The 19,504-nt window shown below is 42.8% G+C and overlaps 1 protein-coding gene across 1 annotated transcript; it reads left to right on the top strand.

Annotated features, from left to right (window-relative positions):
- The first annotated feature begins 8,108 nt into the window (after positions 1-8,108).
- On the top strand, positions 8,109-16,329 carry CCDC71L (coiled-coil domain containing 71 like). Its single transcript, XM_086886761.1, has one exon. It carries the CDS (start codon positions 10,092-10,094, stop codon positions 10,950-10,952), a length of 861 nt encoding a protein of 286 aa, XP_086742887.1. The 5' UTR covers positions 8,109-10,091; the 3' UTR covers positions 10,953-16,329.
- Positions 16,330-19,504: the final 3,175 nt, after the last annotated feature.

Raw genomic sequence — 19,504 nt, 5'->3', positions numbered from 1 at the left:
TAAATGGTTTATTAACTCTGACTACCTTTTGATTTTACAATGAAATTTTGGGTTGCTTGTATATTTTGGAAAATATTTAATTTGATTACTGGTTGATAACATTTGTATATCTCTCTGTGACAACAAACACATTTAAAAAATTCACTGCATTTCTGATACATAATCTTAAAATTCTGTTAAATAAGCTACTCATCCACCTGGAGCCATTGCAAGTTCACCAAGGATGAATGAACTCGCCTCTTTTGTGGAGAGCCTTTATAATAATGCAGATCATGTGCAGGGTCAGAACCTTGGCTAGTATCTGTCGTTGTGCATGTATTAAAATGAAGGGTAGCTACAGACAATTTTTGATTTTAAAATGTGCAATCTAAAAGCCCAGTTCTCAAGGTATTATCAATCTATTTTTATTCTTTCTCTGTATCAGTGTCATCAAAAATTGTCAAAATAATGAATGTGTTCAAATTATCCAGTTTTTATATTTATTGTGTGCTGGCATGAATTCACAAGAATTTTAAAATGATTATAAGAAATACTGTGAACCAAGTGCTAGGGTATTGTTAGAATATTTGGGGAAGTTTATATAAATCACACTTCAGGCATTTTGGACTGAATCTATATTGGATAACATATACTTTCAAGGAAAAGAAAAATGATATAGCTAAAAGGAATATGGCAGACTTCTAGCAGGTGTAAGTCTGGGTAAGATCTCAGTGTAGTAAAGATATTCACCTCATGTGATGTGAGATAAGGTGGCAACTCCACGCTCCCTACTCCAGGTCTGTGCGGGCTCCCAGGGCTGTATCCAAACCGCAGGGGCCACCAAACCCCCCTGTGGTGGGGACAGAGGGCCCTTGCCAGGAGCAAGGGAGCTGGGCGGAGATAAGCTTTCCAGGCTTTTGAAGCCCATGCCTAACTCGGAGAACAAAAGAGATATTCAAAAGGAGGTGTTAATGCTAACAGCTAAATCTACATAATAATTGGCTGCTTGCAACTTTCACTGAAACAGAGAGATCAAGACCTTTTCCACCTAAAGTGTCTAAAGCCCCCTCTTCTCTGCCCTGTGAAAGTGCCAAAGACAAGAAAAAAAACAACCCACCCGGCTGCTGTCACTTTACATTAAAACAAACACAGTGGACAGTAGGTTTTGCGAGGTTCATTCAGACAAAGAGAACAAATAAGAACGAGCCTGGCTAAGACGTGATCCAATGACACAGTAAAGCTGCAGTAACTATCTGTTTAATAAACCCACAGCCATATGAGCTAGTTTCAAGTCCCTCCTGCTAATTCACTCAAAGCATTTTGAAGGGTAACTTTTCTAAATGGACTTCATGCTGGATCACGTATTGTGTCCTCCATAGGCCACCATAAAACATAAATCCAATATAAACATTGCATTGTATCCTCATATCCTGTGGCAAGTAAAAAAAGGAAAAAAAAAAAAAAAAAAAGGAAAAAAGGTCAGTTGTGGTTCTCTGTTCTGGAGTGAATTTTTCCTGTCAGCTGATCTGGCAATGCACAAATCTGGTAGGAAGGGAAATGGCAGCACAGGCCGGAGGATATTACAAAAATAATTAATGAATTGACATGCTCAGCCACATGGTTTCAAGAAATAAGATTTAATTAATAAGGTTTTAAAATAACTGGTAGTAGGCCTTAAAAATTATCTGGTTTTAAACAAGTGAATGAAACTCACACTTGTTTTAACAGTGATGGTATTTTAAATAGAATGCCTCAGGAAACAATGTGATCAATACTACAAGATGACATGATCTGTGATGTGTGAGAACTATGTTCTTGAGCAACATATTTCTTATGCTGGAATTATATTCAAGAAGCAGTACCGGCCTATTTTACACCGTCAAGAATACTGAAAACGTGTCAGTTGGTTCTGTATAGGAAAGCAGCGCATATTCTACTTCTGGCTTATAAATGAGGATTATAATTTGAAGAATGCACAGTAGGAAACAGAATTTAGACAGAATGCGACTGAAAAAATAGAAGAAGGAGAATTTTGCAGCAGAAATTATACCAGAAGAAAACAGAATTAAAAAAAAATAAAAAAATTGTGTTTTTGCAATCAGTGGAATAACAGATAACAGATTCACAGGATTGTAGAGACTGGCAGGGATCTCTGCAATCTTCTAGTCCGACCCCACTGTTCAAAGCAGGGTCAGCTACAGAAGGCTGCTCAGGACTGTGTCCAGCAGGTTTCTGAACATCTCTGAGACTGGAGACCTTACAATCTCTGCACAAACCGCTCAAACTTACAATCGCACTTAAAAACATTTTTTTCTTGCGTCGCTGCACAGCCTGAGTATCTTCTCATGGTGACAGTATCTGAACGATGGCACATCTCCTGCAGGCTGGGACCACCCCCCACTGCCCTCGCCACAGTGAAATGCTCCAGGCACTCCCTACAGCCTGGGATCTGCAGAGCTCCACCCTCCTTCTGAAGCTCCATTTGAAAGTTGTCTTACAGCGAAATAGGTAAGAACAGAAAATAAATTGAAATAGGTATTTTGAAATAATCTAATTTGTGGAAGCATTTACTCTATAATAAGGATGTTGGAGATTTTTCCCTTTGGTCTAGCCTGTGCAGTTTCCAAACCCTGCGTCGTCTATTTACACGATGTCCCATCATTCGATTCGATCACTCTCCTTAGCAGCTTAATTGGTGAAGATGAAAAGTCTGGCTCTTTCACCCTGCTCTGGCTTTCCAGAAATGACACAGTGGCTGGAGTACTATTACTTCGTCTACAGAAAAGTTAACCTCCAACTAATTACTTCAGAGATAGCAAAGACTGAAGATTTGGGAGTATTACATAGTCAAAGCTAACCACCAGAAGTGGTTAAACAGATGGCTTAGGGGGACTGAAAGGAATAAGAGAAAAATAAAATGAAGTAAAAACAGAATTAGCAAGAAGAGTTTTAACTTTCAATAAAAAAAGAAATAACTTATTAATGTTTTAGACCAAGAGACCACCATGACTGTAGTAAACAACCAGCTAGGTATTTATTGATAGCATGACAAGGATGACATAAGTTATGTACAGTTTGCATGGTGATGTGCATCACATACAGATTATTTCCCAGAATGTGAAAAAAATTTTAGTCGCTGTAAGGTGTCTTCCAGGAATGCTTTCTGTATCACAAAACATGCTCTTTTGTGTACTTCTACTTTTACAATTGCTACAGGGTTTTTGTGAATGTATCAGTCTTCTTCTTAAATTTGTTAGAGATATTTTCCTCTCTCAAACTGTCAATGGATGCTATTAAAATAAAAGCTTATTTTTTAAAATAATCGTTTCCTCCCCTCTGCATGCACTCAGTCACCATTTTGAAAAAGAGTGTACTGAGGCAATGAACAAAGCGAAAAATGAGTATACAAGGACTGGAGCCAGTGGAATACACCTTACCTCAGGCTCCATCCTTGCTGTGCCCAAGTGTGGCTCGTAGCTGCTGATGGATACTGTAACCGCTGCGTTTCTTTCTCTGCAAATACTTTGTTACCATGAAGCGCAAGAATATGTTCTTCTGGTTGTTGCGAGCAGATGCAACAGTAAAGCTCTGGGAAAGAAATGCTGCATTTAATTGATGCAGATGCCTTCTTCTGTCCTCTAACAAGTCCTCTTAATGGCCAGCCCCAGGGTCCGCCTAGTCCAGTGTCCTTGTCTATTAGATGCCAGATGAGGAAGGTTAGGGAAAGAGTGTGAGAATGATGCCAGCACTGATAATTACTTTCCCACTTATATTACTCCTTCCTTCCTTCCTTCCTTCCTTCCTTCCTTCCTTCCTTCCTTCCTTCCTTCCTTCCTTCCTTCCTTCCTTCCTTCCTTCCTTCCTTCCTTCCTTCCTTCCTTCCTTCCTTCCTTCCTTCCTTCCTTCCTGCCTTCCTGCCTTCCTGCCTGCCTTCCTGCCTGCCTTCCTGCCTGCCTTCCTGCCTGCCTGCCTGCCTGCCTGCCTGCCTGCTTGCCTTCCTGCCTGCCTTCCTGCCTTCCTTCCTGCCTTCCTTCCTTCCTTCCTTCCTTCCTTCCTTCCTTCCTTCCTTCCTTCCTTCCTTCCTTCCTTCCTTCCTTCCTTCCTTCCTTCCTTCCTTCCTTCCTTCCTTCCTTCCTTCCTTCCTTCCTGCCTTCCTTCCTGCCTTCCTTCCTGCCTTCCTGCCTTCCTGCCTTCCTTCCTTCCTGCCTTCCTTCCTGCCTTCCTGCCTTCCTTCCTGCCTTCCTTCCTTCCTTCCTGCCTTCCTTCCTTCCTGCCTTCCTGCCTTCCTTCCTTCCTTCCTTCCTGCCTGCCTTCCTGCCTTCCTGCCTTCCTTCCTGCCTTCCTGCCTTCCTTCCTGCCTTCCTGCCTTCCTGCCTTCCTTCCTGCCTGCCTTCCTGCCTTCCTGCCTTCCTGCCTTCCTGCTTGCCTTCCTTCCTGCCTGCCTGCCTTCCTTCCTGCCTTCCTTCCTGCCTTCCTGCCTGCCTGCCTTCCTGCCTGCCTTCCTGCCTGCCTGCCTTCCTGCCTTCCTGCCCTCCTGCCTTCCTGCCTGCCTGCCTGCCCTCCTTCCTCTTACATCCTTTCTGAGCCCTCGGTTTTCATGTACAAGAGCTATTGATGGATTTTTTTCTTCCAATCATGTCTAATACTTTTGAATAGTGTGCTCTGTAATGACTGCAAACGTACTGGGGTATATTTTTCCATTTTGGGATCCACAACTTTGCTGAAAAATGAGCTCCACAGACTAAATATGAGCCATCTGGGGGAAACATGACACCCCCCCACCAAAAGGAAAAAAACCACCAAACTAAACTAACAACCGTCTTCTTGGTCATTTAAAGTTTTCTGCTTTAAAACTTCATGTGCTTCCCTGTCATTTTTGGATTATCAAAATGAAGACATAATAATTTCTTATCTGCATTCTTTATATTATCACAGTTTTATAAACCTTTATCATATTCTTCTTCAGCCATCTGTTTTTTCAAGCTGAAGAGTCTTAGCCTATTTAATCTCTTCATAGAGAAGCTGTTCCATATTTCTGCTCATGCTGGTTGCCTTTGTATCTTTGCTATTTTCTTTTAGAGATGGTAAGACTCAAAATGCATAGCATTCAAAATTTGTGGAGGCACAATGGAGTTACACTCAGCAGAATGCTGTCTTCTGTTTTTCTTTCTATCCTTCCACAGTGATTCCTAGCATCTTATTTCCCTTTTTTACTGCAGCTGTGATTTCTACAGACAGCCATTCCATTATATTTTTTTTCTCCCTTATAACAGAAATAATTCCTGCAAATTATTTGCTTTTGTCTCTCTTTGAAAGTATTTTTAGGAATTTTGCCAATACTTGTCTGGGCACTTCTCAGGCCTAGGAACTTGATGACTATTGGGTAACATCTGAAGTTTAGTTGTGAATGGATGTGGAGTCATGCTTACATCGCCACACAAACTTCCCTGAAAATATGCTAAAGGCATCTGGGAACGAAATTAACTGAAGCAGGCTTCCAGTTAATGCAACCTCTCAAGAGCAGAAGTAAAGATACTAGGAAAGACTGTTTATCTTTGAAGACATTGGACAATAAGACTGTTCCTGCTAATCTGGGTAGATGAGCTTGAGTATGTTGAAGGAAAAGTCCTGTTAGAAAAAGTGATGTGATTTAATATCCAGGATTTAAGGGCTCATCAGCAAGACCCAAAACTGTGTGATCATTTGTACAGATAAGATTGTTAGCACTTAAAATAATTACCAGTTACCAGTGGGGTTTTTTGGTACCAGGCAGGCAATGTTGAAGAAAATAAAGTGTCTCTATTGTGCAGCAATTAGTGTACCACTTTCTCAATTGATACTTTGCTCTTTCTTCTTGAGAATTCAATACAGAAAAGAAATTCTAACAAGTAATTGGAAACAAAGATTATAGGGGTATTTTTACTCTTCTGTGTTCAAATGTGAACATTTCCTGTATTTTTGGAATAATGATTCTTAGAAGATCTATGGAAAATTGAGTGTATACATCTTAGTCAAGCTATTTTGATCTATTTCTTCATTTTATTCATCTATTAAGGAAAGGCAATATTTACTTACATAACTCAGGAGTATTGTGAGTGATAATTAATGCTTACAAGAAGTAGTATAATTGAAGTGCTATGCACTTCCAAAGGATTATTAATTTTACTATCATTGTTATTATTGTACTGAGCTATTGGAAATTACTAAAAGATAGGCAATTACCATGGATTTTCTTGAGATGACTTTGTAGGGTATTAAAAGAAGAGTGTTACACTGCAGAAAACCCATAATGAAGTTGTAAAAGTGAAGCTACATCCTATGCCTTAAAAGTGTATTGTCCACCCCTTAAGCTAAAAAGTAAAAATAATTAATAAATACTACATGATAAAATGAGCTGATTTGTCTTTTTACTTGAAGTTGTAGTGACATTTACTGCCTGCTTGAGAAGCTTCCCCCCACTCTACCTCAATGATTTTTGAGTCATATGCCAGAAATATTTGTAATTTTGAGAAAATGTTATGGCCAATGGGCAACTGGGTTTCTGCAGAGTAACAAGGGCCCATTTTCCAGCTAAGCTGCTGAATTATAGCTGCCTCCACTGAGAATATGAACCCACAGCAGCTTCTGTGGTCCAGCAGGTGATGAGCCTCTGCTAAGCTGTAGCGACCTGATAGCAAGAGTGTGACCAACAGCAGCAACAGATCCAGCCAGATCCTGATCCAGCCAACAGAGCTGGATCAGGAGATGCCTGTCCCTGGTGCTTCCAGATCCAGGCTCTTGTCCTGCTCTATAGGGCACCTCCTTCAGTTAAATCAATCTGGCTACATGACTGCATTCTAAAGTACACTGCAAGATGGATCCCATTAAAAATGGCTCTAAAGCCATCATTTTGAGAAAGAATTATTTTTAAAAAATGGGTCATTTACAAAGCTGGTTTAGAATATGGCTGTACCTCAAGACTGTCCCCATGAAGATTTAAAATAGCTTTGTTAATATCCACTTTACATGGCTATTTGGATTAATATTCCTGAGTTTCACATGATCAGAAGTTGAATTATCCTGTGAAGAAAATGAATTTATTTCCACTGGCAGTAAGGAATAATTTCTTATGCAGAATTTCTGTCTCTTACTTGGCCGGATTTCTAGACATTCCAATTTAGGTTCTTGATGAGTTGAGAATAAAAGATTTCCCTATTCTAATCTGAAAGATTAATTACAGAACAAAGACTGTCTATGAAGAAAAATGTTATTCCTCTCCCTTTACCCATGCTGAGAGAAAGCAATTAGTTAGGGGTCTAATCAAACTCCAAATAGGATTTGTACAGTAGGTTAAACCACCTCTGCCCTTGCTGGCACCTTGCTGTTCTGGTTGCTGGAAAGAGCTCTGGTTTAACTGCAGCAATCCAGGAACCTAACTAGATGCTTTGCCTGCAATCTGAAGTATTGGAAAGCATGATCCAGAGGGACATGGGACTTTACAGTAGCTGACAAAAGCTTGCAAAAGCTGCAAGTGTAGCAGTGCCATACAGGAAATGCCTTGCTGTGGACTCAGCAAGGTGGTGACTCTCACAAAGGGCTTAACCAACCCAAGTTTTATTACTTCCTTTGGGATATGCTTTGTTGGGATATCAAGCCAATCCAAATGATGTGGTATCTTAGTGTTGACAGAAAGCAGCCTGGGAGAAAAGGATCTGGGGTCTTGGTGGATACCAGGCTGAACATGAGCCAACAATATGCCTTTGACAAGGAAGGTGAATATTATCCTGGGCTGCACTGGGCACGGTGTTGCCTGCAGCTTGAGAGAGACATCCTCCCTCTTTATTCAGTGCTGGTGAGGCCACACCTGGAGGGAGCACTGTCCAGTAATGTGTTCCTCGGTACAAGAGAGACATGGGAGAGAGTCCAACAGAGGGCTGCAAAGATGATGAAGAGGCTGGAGCACCTCTCCTGTAAGGAAAGGCTGAGTGAGCAGGAACTGTTAGGCCTGGAAAAGAGAAGGCTCAGAAGGATCTCATCGGGGTATACAGAAAACTAAAGGGAGAGTGCAGAGGATGAAGCCAGCCTCTTCTCAGCAGTGCCACTGACAGAGTCAGAGGCATTGGGCATGTTATAAATGCAACGGCAGATTAAGGATAAAAAAGATAAATTTATTATAAATTAACAAAACAGCAAAACAGCGAGGAAAAACCACAATAAATGAACAGCGCAGCGCTGGGTGGACAGGGTCTATACGCAAGGTATAGGTGTTCCCAAATCCACGTCTGAGGGTTCTTTGGCCTGGGTTTTTATAGGGATTTTATGTCCCCAGGCTAGAATTCCAATCAGTTTCCATTCACCAAGTGTCCCTGATTGTCTGGTGAATGGATTTCCTGGCCTAGAAGATTGAGTCAGTAGGTGTCCGGGCAAAGTCTCCTCAAATGCAAAGTGATTCTGTATGTATTTTAACATATTTCATCACAGCAGAGTCGAGGGATCCGGGCTAGTGCCGATGGATATCTCGGAGGAGTTGTTTCCTCTTTGTCCTTCTTGATTGAGTTACTCTAGCATAGGTTTGGCAGGTGTGGTGTTCAATTCTGGCAACGACCATCTTCCTGAGGCTCGTCCCTTTTGTTTCACTTGATGGTCTCCGGGCCGAAATCGGCCGGGCGTTGCCTAGGTCCGGAGGTAGACTTTCAGCCTAGTTCTTTTGTCTCTATGATGATCTTTGTCCTGTTCTTTCCTCCGAGTTGATGTGCCTGCCGAGGTTTGTTATCTGGGTGGTTTTTTGCAATCTGTAACTTTGGAAGAGAAATTCTGCCTCGACCTGGAGGAGGATTTCTCATTCCATATTTTCATCATTTATAATTACATATACTTTATTTAAACCTTTTCTTTCGAATTTTTATTCATCCAATTCTTTATTACAGGGCACAAACTGAAACACTGGAGGTTCCCTCCAAACACCAGGAAACACCTTTTCACTCTGAGGGTAACTGAGCACTGGCACAGGCTACCCAGAGAGGTTGGAAGCATCCATAAAGACTATTGAGTCCAACTGTGCTCCTCACAGGAATACCTAAAACTAAACCATATAACAAAGAACGTCACTGAGATGCTCACTGAACTCTGACAGGGTTGGTGCTTTTACCATTTCTGTGGGGAGCCTGTTCAGTGACTGATCACCCTCTCAGAGAGTCTTTTCCTACTATGAAATCTGAACTTCTGCTCCCACAGCTTCATTCTGATTTGTCATGTCCTATCAGTGGTCAGCAGAGAGAGGAGCTTCCATCCTTAGAGACACTTAAAATCTGTCCAGATACAGTCCCCGGTAATCTGGTTTAGGTGGCTATGATTGAGCACAGAGGTTGGACCAGATACCTCCAGAGCTTCCTTCCAGCTCCAACTGTTCTGCGATTCTATGACTTATGATGCTGTTGACTGACCATTGTACAGGTTCATACTAAAAAAACCCCTCTAGAACAGGATGGATGTATTTAATATCATGTAAAGCTGTGTCACATCTGTTGGCCCATTTTTTGTTGTTTGACAAAGCTCCCTCATGGCTAATTCTTTGGGGAGTTTGCCCGTCAAAGTGTCCCACCAAATCCTTACTCCAACACACTTCGCGCAACAAGCCACCTTTGCCCTGTGAGGATCCTCACCTGCAGCGAGGCGCCATGCGGGCACGCGCTCACCCCGCCATGCGGAGGCCTCGCGCCCTTCCCTGAGGGAAGAGGCCACCAGCTGGAGACGCGGGGATCGCGGCTCGGTGCCGCGCCGGGCTGGCAGACCCCGCCGGACCAGACTCCGGGAGCGGGCAGCTTCGAGAGCTGGGGGCTTCGGGGGCAGGGGGCTCCGGTCTCCCGCCCTCACGGCCACCTCCCCCGGCGGGGCGGGCCCGGGCCCGCCCGACGCGTTTCGAACGGGCCAACGGGCGGCGCAGGGGGGGCGGGCACGCGTAAGCCCCGCCCGGGACTTTAAAGCGCCATTTTGTGCTGGGCGCAGGACGTCGATCGCTGCTCACACCCGGCGGGCGCCCGGCGGCGGCCGGAGCCTGCCTTCGACACTGCCTCCGCCACTGCCTCCGCTCTGCCTTCTCGGTGTCTGTCCCGCCACCCCGTCCCGCTGCCTCCATGACCCGCAGTAGGAAGCAGGCGGCGCTGGAGAGAGGAGCCGGGAAGATGAACACAGAAGCGGGGAGCGCCGCGGCGACGGCCGCGGGAGCCCGGGCGGCGACGGCGGCGGCAGCAGGGGCAGGGGCAGCCGGCGGCGAACCGGCAGCCGCCGCCTGGGGGCTGGAGGGGGAGGCGGAGAAAGTTGTGTACTCGCGCTCGCAGGTCTCCTTCGCCGGTACCAAGGCGCTGGGCGACGCCCTCAAGCTCTTCATGCCCAAGTCCACGGAGTTCATGAGCTCCGACTCGGAGCTGTGGAACTTCCTCTGCAGCCTCAAGCACGAGTTCTCCCCGGTCATCCTCCGCAGTAAGGACGTTTACGGATACTCCTCCTGCCGCGCCGTCGTCCCCGACCCGCCGCCGCCCTCGGAGCGGCCTCGCCGCCGCGCCGGCAAGCGGCGCCTCCCGGCCGCCGACGCCAAGCGCCGGGCCGGGGCGGCGGGCGGCAGCGCCAAGCGGCGGCGGCGGCGGCGGCGCCGCAGGAGGGAGCGGGGCAGGCAGCGGCCCGCGGCCGGTGGCCCCCGCACCCAGGAGAAGGAGGAGGAGGAGGAGGCGGCGGCGCCTCAGCCGCCGGGCGAGCAGGCGGACAGCGAGCAGGGCAGCCCGGCGGCGGCCGCCTGGGAGCCGTTCGGCGGCAAGTCGCTGGAGGAGATCTGGAAGGCGGCAACCCCCCGCCTCACGACGTTCCCCACCATCCGTGTGCGGGGCAGAATGTGGAACCGGCGGAGCCTGGCGGCGGCGCGGCGGCGGGCGCAGCGGATCCTCGGCGTGGACCTGTCCCCCGTGGTGCGGGTGCGCCGCTTCCCCGTGGCACCGTCCTGAGCCTGCGGGGGCTCCGCTCCCCGCGCCTCACCTTGGCCGCGGTGCGGACAAAGAGACCGGTATCAGTCACCTGTTTACATTGCTTTTGTCTGGATCGTGTTCTGCTGCTGCACTTTACGGGCCGCTCGGGCGGCGCCGGGCCCCCCGCCGCAAGGGGGGCGGCCTGCCGGGCCCCGGCCTCGCCCCGGGGTGGGACCGCCTGGCAGGTATCACGCGTGGGGACCAAGTTCCACTTCCACTTTTTTTTCTCTCTCCCATTGGGCTACCTCACTGGTCCAGAAGTCCACCCAAGAAGTTATTTTCCAAAGGAACTTACTTTCATGCTTGTATAATAAAGCACCATCTGATTCTTGCTATTTTTTTTTTCCCCCTTTCCCCCCTTCCCCTTTTCTGATGGATTATGTATGCTTTGTGGTGTTGCACTAGTATGTGCTCAGGGTATTTCGAATCCCAAGCATTCCCAAGTTTCAGTTTACTCTGATAAAGGATGCGTAAAGAATGGAGGTTCAGGACTTGTGGCTGTTCTTGATGGTGCAAAAACTTTTTAAATTTTAATTTCATGAGCTTAGTGATATATAAAGATGTATCGCGCAGTACAACAGTTGTTACACTTTTGTATCTAAAGTCATTTTTAAAGTTTTCTAGTTGAACTAAGTATTTGTTTCTATGGAGCACCTAAAGATAGAATCATCCTGATATTTTATAACCCTGTTTACTTTAGGGAAGCTCATTTGGTCAACCTAAGTGAACTTAATAAAAGTCAAAGAACAAATGGTGTTTCAGTTCAATGAAACTGCTCAGGCATGGGTTCCTGATGAAGTACACCACCACTGAGGCACTCTATGTCAGTGAGCTCTGGCTTTGAGAAGAATGTAACTGCTTATCAAAGCAGTGTATAGATGTCTGGAGGTGAACTATGATCCAGTGTTGGTGCTGACAGCTGAAGTCAGTAGCTTGCGTGACACAAATATCACACTGAAGTGCCTCTCTGCTAAAAGAGTAAGACTTGATATCTGGTCACTCGATAACAAACTAGTACTCATTGTCCTGTGGTTGTGAGATGGTTAATAATGGATAATCGTGTTTAATATAATTACTTGCACATAATTACTTTTTTAAACCTTTCATGGGTTCCACAGTAGACTGATGAAAAATTCATGATGTAGCTTGATTATTTTGACTGAAAAATAACATGTAGTCATCCTGTGTGATAGGCAGTCTCTCTTTAAACTGATTTATTAAAGATTTTTTTTTAGCTCTTATGCCTTGGAATTGATGTGTGAGGAGCAAAGGTATGTGTGAGGCAGAAAGTGATTATTCTCTTTTTACATTATTTTTTTTTATGTTTGCAAGAGGATTAAGAAATGCTGGGTAATACACAGATTATGTTCCAACTATCCTGGCAGATGGGACTAACCAGTTTTCATAGTGAAATGAACAACCTCACAACTTGCTTATAGAATCATTTGGTGATATAAAATTTCTGATGTCTCTTTGACTCCTTGTTGCCTGCCTTCAACAAAGGCAGTAAGACATCTTGATGGTGTAGAGGCTGTTTGTAAAAACTTGCTAGTGTTAATGTAAAGCAGCCAGCTTCTTCTAAAAACGTATATTTTGTAGGTTTTTTCTTACTTAGTAAAGCTGCAAGCTCCTTATTCTACCAAACTGATGTTTAATCTATTCTACATCCATTGGCTTTTGAAATTGTTTACATAACGTTAGACTGTCTGCTGATGGCTGCAGTAGTGCCACGTCGCCTTTCAGAAAGTGAATTAAATGAAAGTTCAAGGGTGCATATTGTGCTTTTCTTCTTTCTTGACTGCAAAAGCAAAATTGGATTGATTTAAAACCCAGTAAAGCAACCTGCAGAGTGACCAGGTGCCGAGGCTCCAGATACTTCAATTTCACATTTCTGCTTCAGAAACACAAGAGTATCGTTACTAGTTCTTAAAGTGTATAGGTGATTTCAGTGCTCCTACTGTTTGGTTGGGGGTTTTTTTTAGTATTATTTTCAACTCTGTAGAAAGATGATAAAATTAAGGATTTGTGCAGATTCTTAACTATAAAACAGACACAGGACAGGCTAGGTCAGATTTCAAGGGTGAGAGTTAGGGCTGCCAGAGGTATGATAGGGGAGACACTATTAAATTTCTGCTGCCTTGTTTGAAGGTGTATTCTTAAATGTTCTGTGTAAGAACAAAGTATAGTGAAGTAATATAACTCTGTTGAGTGACTCTTGCTCTGGGGACTCTATGAGTAAGACTTGCTTATTTTTCTCTTGGTTGTGCTTTGACTTCTTGGTTTAGAAGTGGGAGATTATTGGGCATATAGTGTGTTTTGCTGATAACCTGTTAACAGGTTGGGTTGAAGTTTCACTGGAGTCTGAACTCCTTTGACAGCTGCATTTACAGATTCTTAACTGAGCTATTTCAGTTTGTGAAGTCAGTTAAGAATGGGAAATCTTTAGTCAGGTTTTCTGGCTATATAATGAGCTGAAATAGCTCAGAAAAGGTTCTGAGTACAGGACGGGGCGTGAAAGCCAACAAGGTCACAGGAAACTAAACCAGCTTATTTCATGATCGTATTCATGGCAGTTTGTGGCAATCCAGGACAGGATTGTCTGTGGTCCAGTTTCCCTCTATCTTTTTCCTTCTCAAAGCTGCTATTTCCACCTACCTCTCTGTGTTCATCTGAGGAAACTAAGCAACCAGAAAACTATTCAGTTTTTGGTTTGGCTTCTGTTCAGCCTTCTAGCTGTAGACCAGATCTGAGGAAGGTTGCAAAGAGGTGTGTAGTATTGCCACAATATTGAGTTAGATAATTTTAAACATGGTAAAAGTAGGTTTATTTTATGAAAAGGGCTGATACTATTTTTGTACTCTACCTATATGTGTGGTGTTGAAGATAGTGTAGTAGATTGGACAAATGTCTAGTTTGACTCCATGTGGCTGTTTCTATGCCCACACAGAGCAGTGTGAGGTGTGATTTGCTTCATTTAACTCAGTGGTTTCAACATCCTGTTACATGAGGCTGATTCTGAGACTGACAAAATGCAGGCCCGGAATAAAGCCAGTGTACAATGCCCAGTCTACTTCAGTCAGCATGGATGGTCTCATAGTAAACAGGAATTTTGTGGTAGCCTCTGTTGCTGGTTCCCTCCCTTATGAGCTCCCTTTATAGAGTATAATACGGGCTATTTCCTTTACTCAAAGGTTACTGAACTTCAAAATGTCATAGTGCCAAAAAGAATTGGATGGTGGCTCCAGATGCCAGTTGAGGCAACCATTGGTCTAGCATGTTACCTAGTGTAGTCTTTATATTCAAGAGGCAGTGCCTTCCTCTGAGTCATTGCACAAATACATTGTTCAGGGCTAAGCTAATAAAAGGAGAATGCAGTTCCTTGCAAAAGTTCTTCTGGACTCTATTTATGGACATGAATTTTTTGCATCAAAAGGATCAAAGTTTACAACTGGTCCCTGAAAGCCTCTGTTGCTTTAAACAACTTTAAAAAGTCTTAATATAGCCAAACCTCATGCATAGCATCATTGTATTTGCAGAAGGCAATTCTAGTACTTGGATTTTGCATTGAAGGGGTAGGGAATACTGTGTGCGTCTGTATTTATTTGTCTATCAGAAGCAAAAGGCAGAGTGAATCTGGTTTGAAGATTTCAGCATTGATCCCAAGTAATTATTCACTTACTGCTTCTTCAGCAAGGCAGAGTCCTGAGCTCTTCATGCTGTTTAAAATAGTTGACTTATGGTAATGTGTGTTGGCTCAATGCTGTACTTTAAGCCCAAAGTTTGCATACCTATGAAGCCAGTAATACAGAAAGTGCCTCTATTTCCTTTTGGCCCAATGGACCAACACAAAAATTTTGATTTGTATTTATGAGTCAAAACTAGTGATTTGGAGTTGATCAGAAGGTTTTGTTTGATTTGAAATGCTCAGCTTTTGCTTGTGGCTATAAACACAGGAAATCTGGAAGCAAAAGACTAGATTGACAAGTCTGAATGGAAATACTTTGTGGAAATGAGGCAATTCTATCAAGAAAGAAGGTAGGTCCTAGAAATCCTAGACTTCAAAGACACAAATTTCAGTGCCCCCTTTGTCACACTTGTAAGGGTGAACTTTGAAATTCTGGAGGACCATGTTATAAGAGTTTGAACCATTTAACTCTGTAGAACAAATACTCTGTAAGTGAGAAAAGATTCCTGAATATCAGCTTTTAGGGAACACTTTGCTTCTTCATCCACTATTTATTTTAGGTGAGCATAACTGCCTTAATGAAAAAGACTGAGACAAACTCATCACATACTCATCACAATATTCTGGGGTAGGGAGTCTGCTCAGGTGGTGACTCCAAATGTTGGAGTGCTTCTGATGGTTTATTCCTGAGCTATAATAAGGCATCCAGTATGTGTAGTGGAAGTTCTATGTATTAGAATTTTGGAACATGTCTTATCCCTAATCAAGGCAAAGCCATTTTCCCCATACTGTAAATATAAAGTATGTCTGTCTGTCTGTCTGTCTATCTCCTCGGTGTCAATACTTACATATCCTCATAAAATTAGCAAAAAATTCTTGCCACCTTTTTTTTTATATAAAGAGACCTGAGAATGTTTCCCAGGGTTGATTACAAGAATAGAGTCTTATTTATCAATTTATTTACTGTAAAGCCCATGAAACTCCTAAGTAGTATTCAACATTATAGGAGATGGAAGAAGTGGGCTTTCATTCATGCATTTTTACTCAAATAGGTGTGCAGCCAAACAGAAAAGTTTGTGGTTCCCTGTACTTTCTGCTTGGCTTTAAGAAAGCTTCTGTTTTGGTTTTCTTTCAGCCTACTTATTTGAGATTCTAGGAGACTAGTATTGATAGTGTTGAAGTTAAGAGATGATAGTGTTGAAGGAAAGCCCAGTCTCCTGAACTGCTCTTATTTCTCTGCGTTTCTCTCCCCATTGCTGCTTCAAGGATGCAGACATCCTGCACCTGCCCCTGCTCCCATCCTCCCTTCCTGATTTTGAGGAGAAAGAATTAATCACTCTAGAATAGATAGGAGGTGAAATTCTTCCTCTGAAAGACAGGTGGGCTTTTTGTTGTTTTGGTGGGGTTTTGTTTGGTTGGTTGGGTTTTTTGTTTTGTTTTTGTATGTGTGGCTTGTATGTAGCTGGCTGCTGCCTTCCACCTCCTCTGAGAGTTTGCTTTGCCTTTGCTGTGCCATTGTCCGTGTCTAGTTACCTGCTACTTTGCTTGTGCCATGGAGCAGCCTGTTCATCATCTCATGTTGCCCATGCCAAACCACCTTGCTATAGGATCATCTCTGAAGATAGAGAGGACATGTTCATATGTATGCATAATAAATGTTATCCTAACTTTGCATTTTGGCAGTAGTGAATGTTACTCAAAATCAGATGCTGTTTCCAAATGGATGGCATTTCCTGAAGGAGAGGTAAGAAACCAGACTGAAAGAACCCAATGTGACAGTTTCTTGTGTTTGAGTCTATGTGATCCAAGATACCTTTTCAAAGTATTTTTGAAAAATAACTTTCTTTCCATCTCCCCATGAATTCACAAAAAATTCTAAAATTAAGATACTATGTTATTATTTTTTTTTCCTTTCCAGTTGAGCAGTTGAAATAACAACCATCCACTTTATCTATCCCAGAACTGTAAAGTCATTTATAACTGAACTTATCCCATGTCTCTGTAGGGTAAATGGTGGAAAAAGAACATATACTCCTGAATTAACTGTCAGATTATGCAGGAAGCTGACACAACACATTTCCCCCCTCTAAGGCTATGTGTCTACTCAGCTAGAGGGAATTAGTGGCACAGTTTGGGACTATCAATGCAAGTTTTTTTGAAATAGAGCAGAAAGCATGGTTTAGAGCATGGTCCCCTATCCTGTGCTTACCCTTCATTCTTCCCAAGCTCCAGCATAAGTTTCCAAATAGCAATGATTTCCAAAGTATACAAATATAATTATGTATGGCAAAGGCTAAATTTTACAGATGGTATATATAATTATGGATGCTTGTAATTAATAATAGTGCATGTATGTACTCATGCACACATGCACTCAGACCCCAAAGCAATTCTCCTAAAGAGGCTTCTGTTGTAGGTTTTATTTGTCCAATGCCATTGGAACATATATTCTAAAAATGTCCCACATATGTTCTAAAAATGCCCCACATTTCTATGCTATGCATGGTCAACAAAACTGTCCCAAGGCCACAGAAATCCCTCCTGGAATCTACCTTGTGTACTTCCTAATGGTGCTCTCATCTAGAAATCCCTTTCCAGTAAGGTTTCTATAGACTTCTGCCTCATAAATCCACTAATATTGAAAAGTTGTGGTATAATCTCTGCTTAGCACTTGCAGTCTTGGGAGGTTGTGAGGGGAATTCAGCTTTTCCAGAAGTATGTGTATCTGATTTTTCTTTTACTTTCACAGTGACAGCTTGAGAGAGGAAGTGACCAGAGGCAGAAAATCTTAAACCAAATCTTTTTCCTTAGGAGAAGTACTAAATGCAGTTCCTGCTGCTGTTGAGTGGCCTTCAGCAGGAAGGGTCGTACATCTCAGTCACAAAATGCCTTCCAATTAAGTACTTTTCCTAGGAAAAAACACAGAGCACCTTATCCTGTGAATGTAGAGAAACAGTGCAGGGCTGATTCTGAGTGGGCTTTGATGTGGTTGTAAATGTCAGGTGTGGTTTTCGTAGAAATTCTCAGTACTTTGTAGCTTAGGCTATACTAAGGAATTGTCAGCTTTTCTTTTCATTCCTAGATCTTTTAAGAAACTCAGTGTTTAGATCTTCTAAGAGCTTCCCACACTATTTATATTTTTTCTCCAAAGATATATCAGTTGCTCAGGAAGTTGTGCCTGTGGAACACAAAATAACTCAGGTTGGAAGGGACTTACAGTGGTTAGCCTTGTCAAACAACATCTTCCACAAGCAAGCGCAGATAAAAGTTGTTTTGAAAAGTGCTTCTTTAAAGACATCCTAACTACTCATAAAAAGAGAAGGAATAGGGAGAGAATTAATTAGAAACAATACTGGGCAAATTTTCCTGTATTGGAATGTATCCCAGGGTCCTGCGAGAACTGGCTGATGTCATTGCCAAGCCACTCTCTGTCATATTTGAAAAGTCATGGCAGTCAGGCAAAGTCCTTGGAGAATGGAAACAAGGAAACATTGCTCCTATTTTTAAAAAGGGGAGAAAGGAAGACCCAGGGAACTGCAGGTTGGTGAGCCTTTCTTCTGTGTGTGGAAAGAACATAGAGCAGCTCCTCATGGAAGCAATGTTAAGGTGTATGCAAGACATGAGGTGATCTGAGAGCTCACAAAGGGAAAATGCCAATCTGGTGATTGCTGTGATGGAGTGACTGCAATGGTCAAGGGAAGACCAAACAATGCCATCTGCCTAGAATTCTGTAATGCTTTTGACAGTCCCACATGACATCATTATCTCTTAATTGGAGAGATGTGAATTTGAAGGGGTGGACTGTTTGGTGAATAAGGAATTGGCCAGAGGGATGCAGCCAGAGAGCTGTGGTCAATGACAGGTTGGATGAGCTTTGAACAACCTGGTCTAGTGAAAGACACAGTCCATGCCAGGGGGATTGGAACTACATGACCTTCAAGGTCCGTTCCAACCCAAGCAATTCTATAACTCTATGAAATCCACAATGAAAAAGGAAGGTGCTTAATCTTTGATACTGTAAAATCTGTACATTGTGACCATAATGTCGTTTGGAGATTTTTATCCTCTCATCTTGTATGATAAAATTAATGATGCTGAACAGAAACATCCCAATACTTATTTCTGGACAAGTGGAAGGAGGTAGAGGAAAGAGGAGGAAATTTTTGTCAATTTTTATTTTTTTAAATTGTTCCATCTACTTTACTACTGCCTTTGTTTTATGATCCAACCTTTCACTGCAGCTCCATATAATTTGACAGAATTCCTGAGTGCAATGAGTTGTGCTGCAGAGAATATACCCTAGGTGCTCTTAAAACATATTAAGTATTTGAATACTGACTAGATACATCAAATGTGCTCACTTATTAGCAATAAATAATGATCTTCTGTGTAACAAATGTGCATAAATTACTTCCATCTGCACATAAATTTCACCTCATTGTCCAGTATTTAATGGAAACCTTTCTATCACACCAGGTGTCTTGATAATCCCCTGGTGTTTGTATCCTTCTGATTTGGCTTAACACTTATATCATTGTCTGTTTATTCATGTCGAGCTTCCTCTTACATATTTCCACTGTATGTAAAAATCCCTTTCCTATAAAAAAAAATCATAATTGCCGGGATCATGGACTACTTGAAACAATTTGAGGGAAACAAAATCTCATGGAATTTGGAGAGCTGCCTGAAATGATCTTGAAAAATAAGTTTGTCTTAATGAAAAATGTCCCATTTAAAAGAAAAGCACAAAGCTGCCTGTTGTTTTTACATGATTTATTTTGTGGACATTTTTATAAAAACATCTTTCATTAAATGAAATGTTTGAAAGCTTCCGTTTTTGGCAAAG

This window comes from Cyanistes caeruleus, chromosome 4, assembly GCF_971803275.1.
Source record: "Cyanistes caeruleus chromosome 4, bCyaCae1.hap1.1, whole genome shotgun sequence".
NCBI lineage: Eukaryota > Metazoa > Chordata > Aves > Passeriformes > Paridae > Cyanistes > Cyanistes caeruleus.
This window is presented reverse-complemented; position numbering and strand designations above follow the sequence as displayed.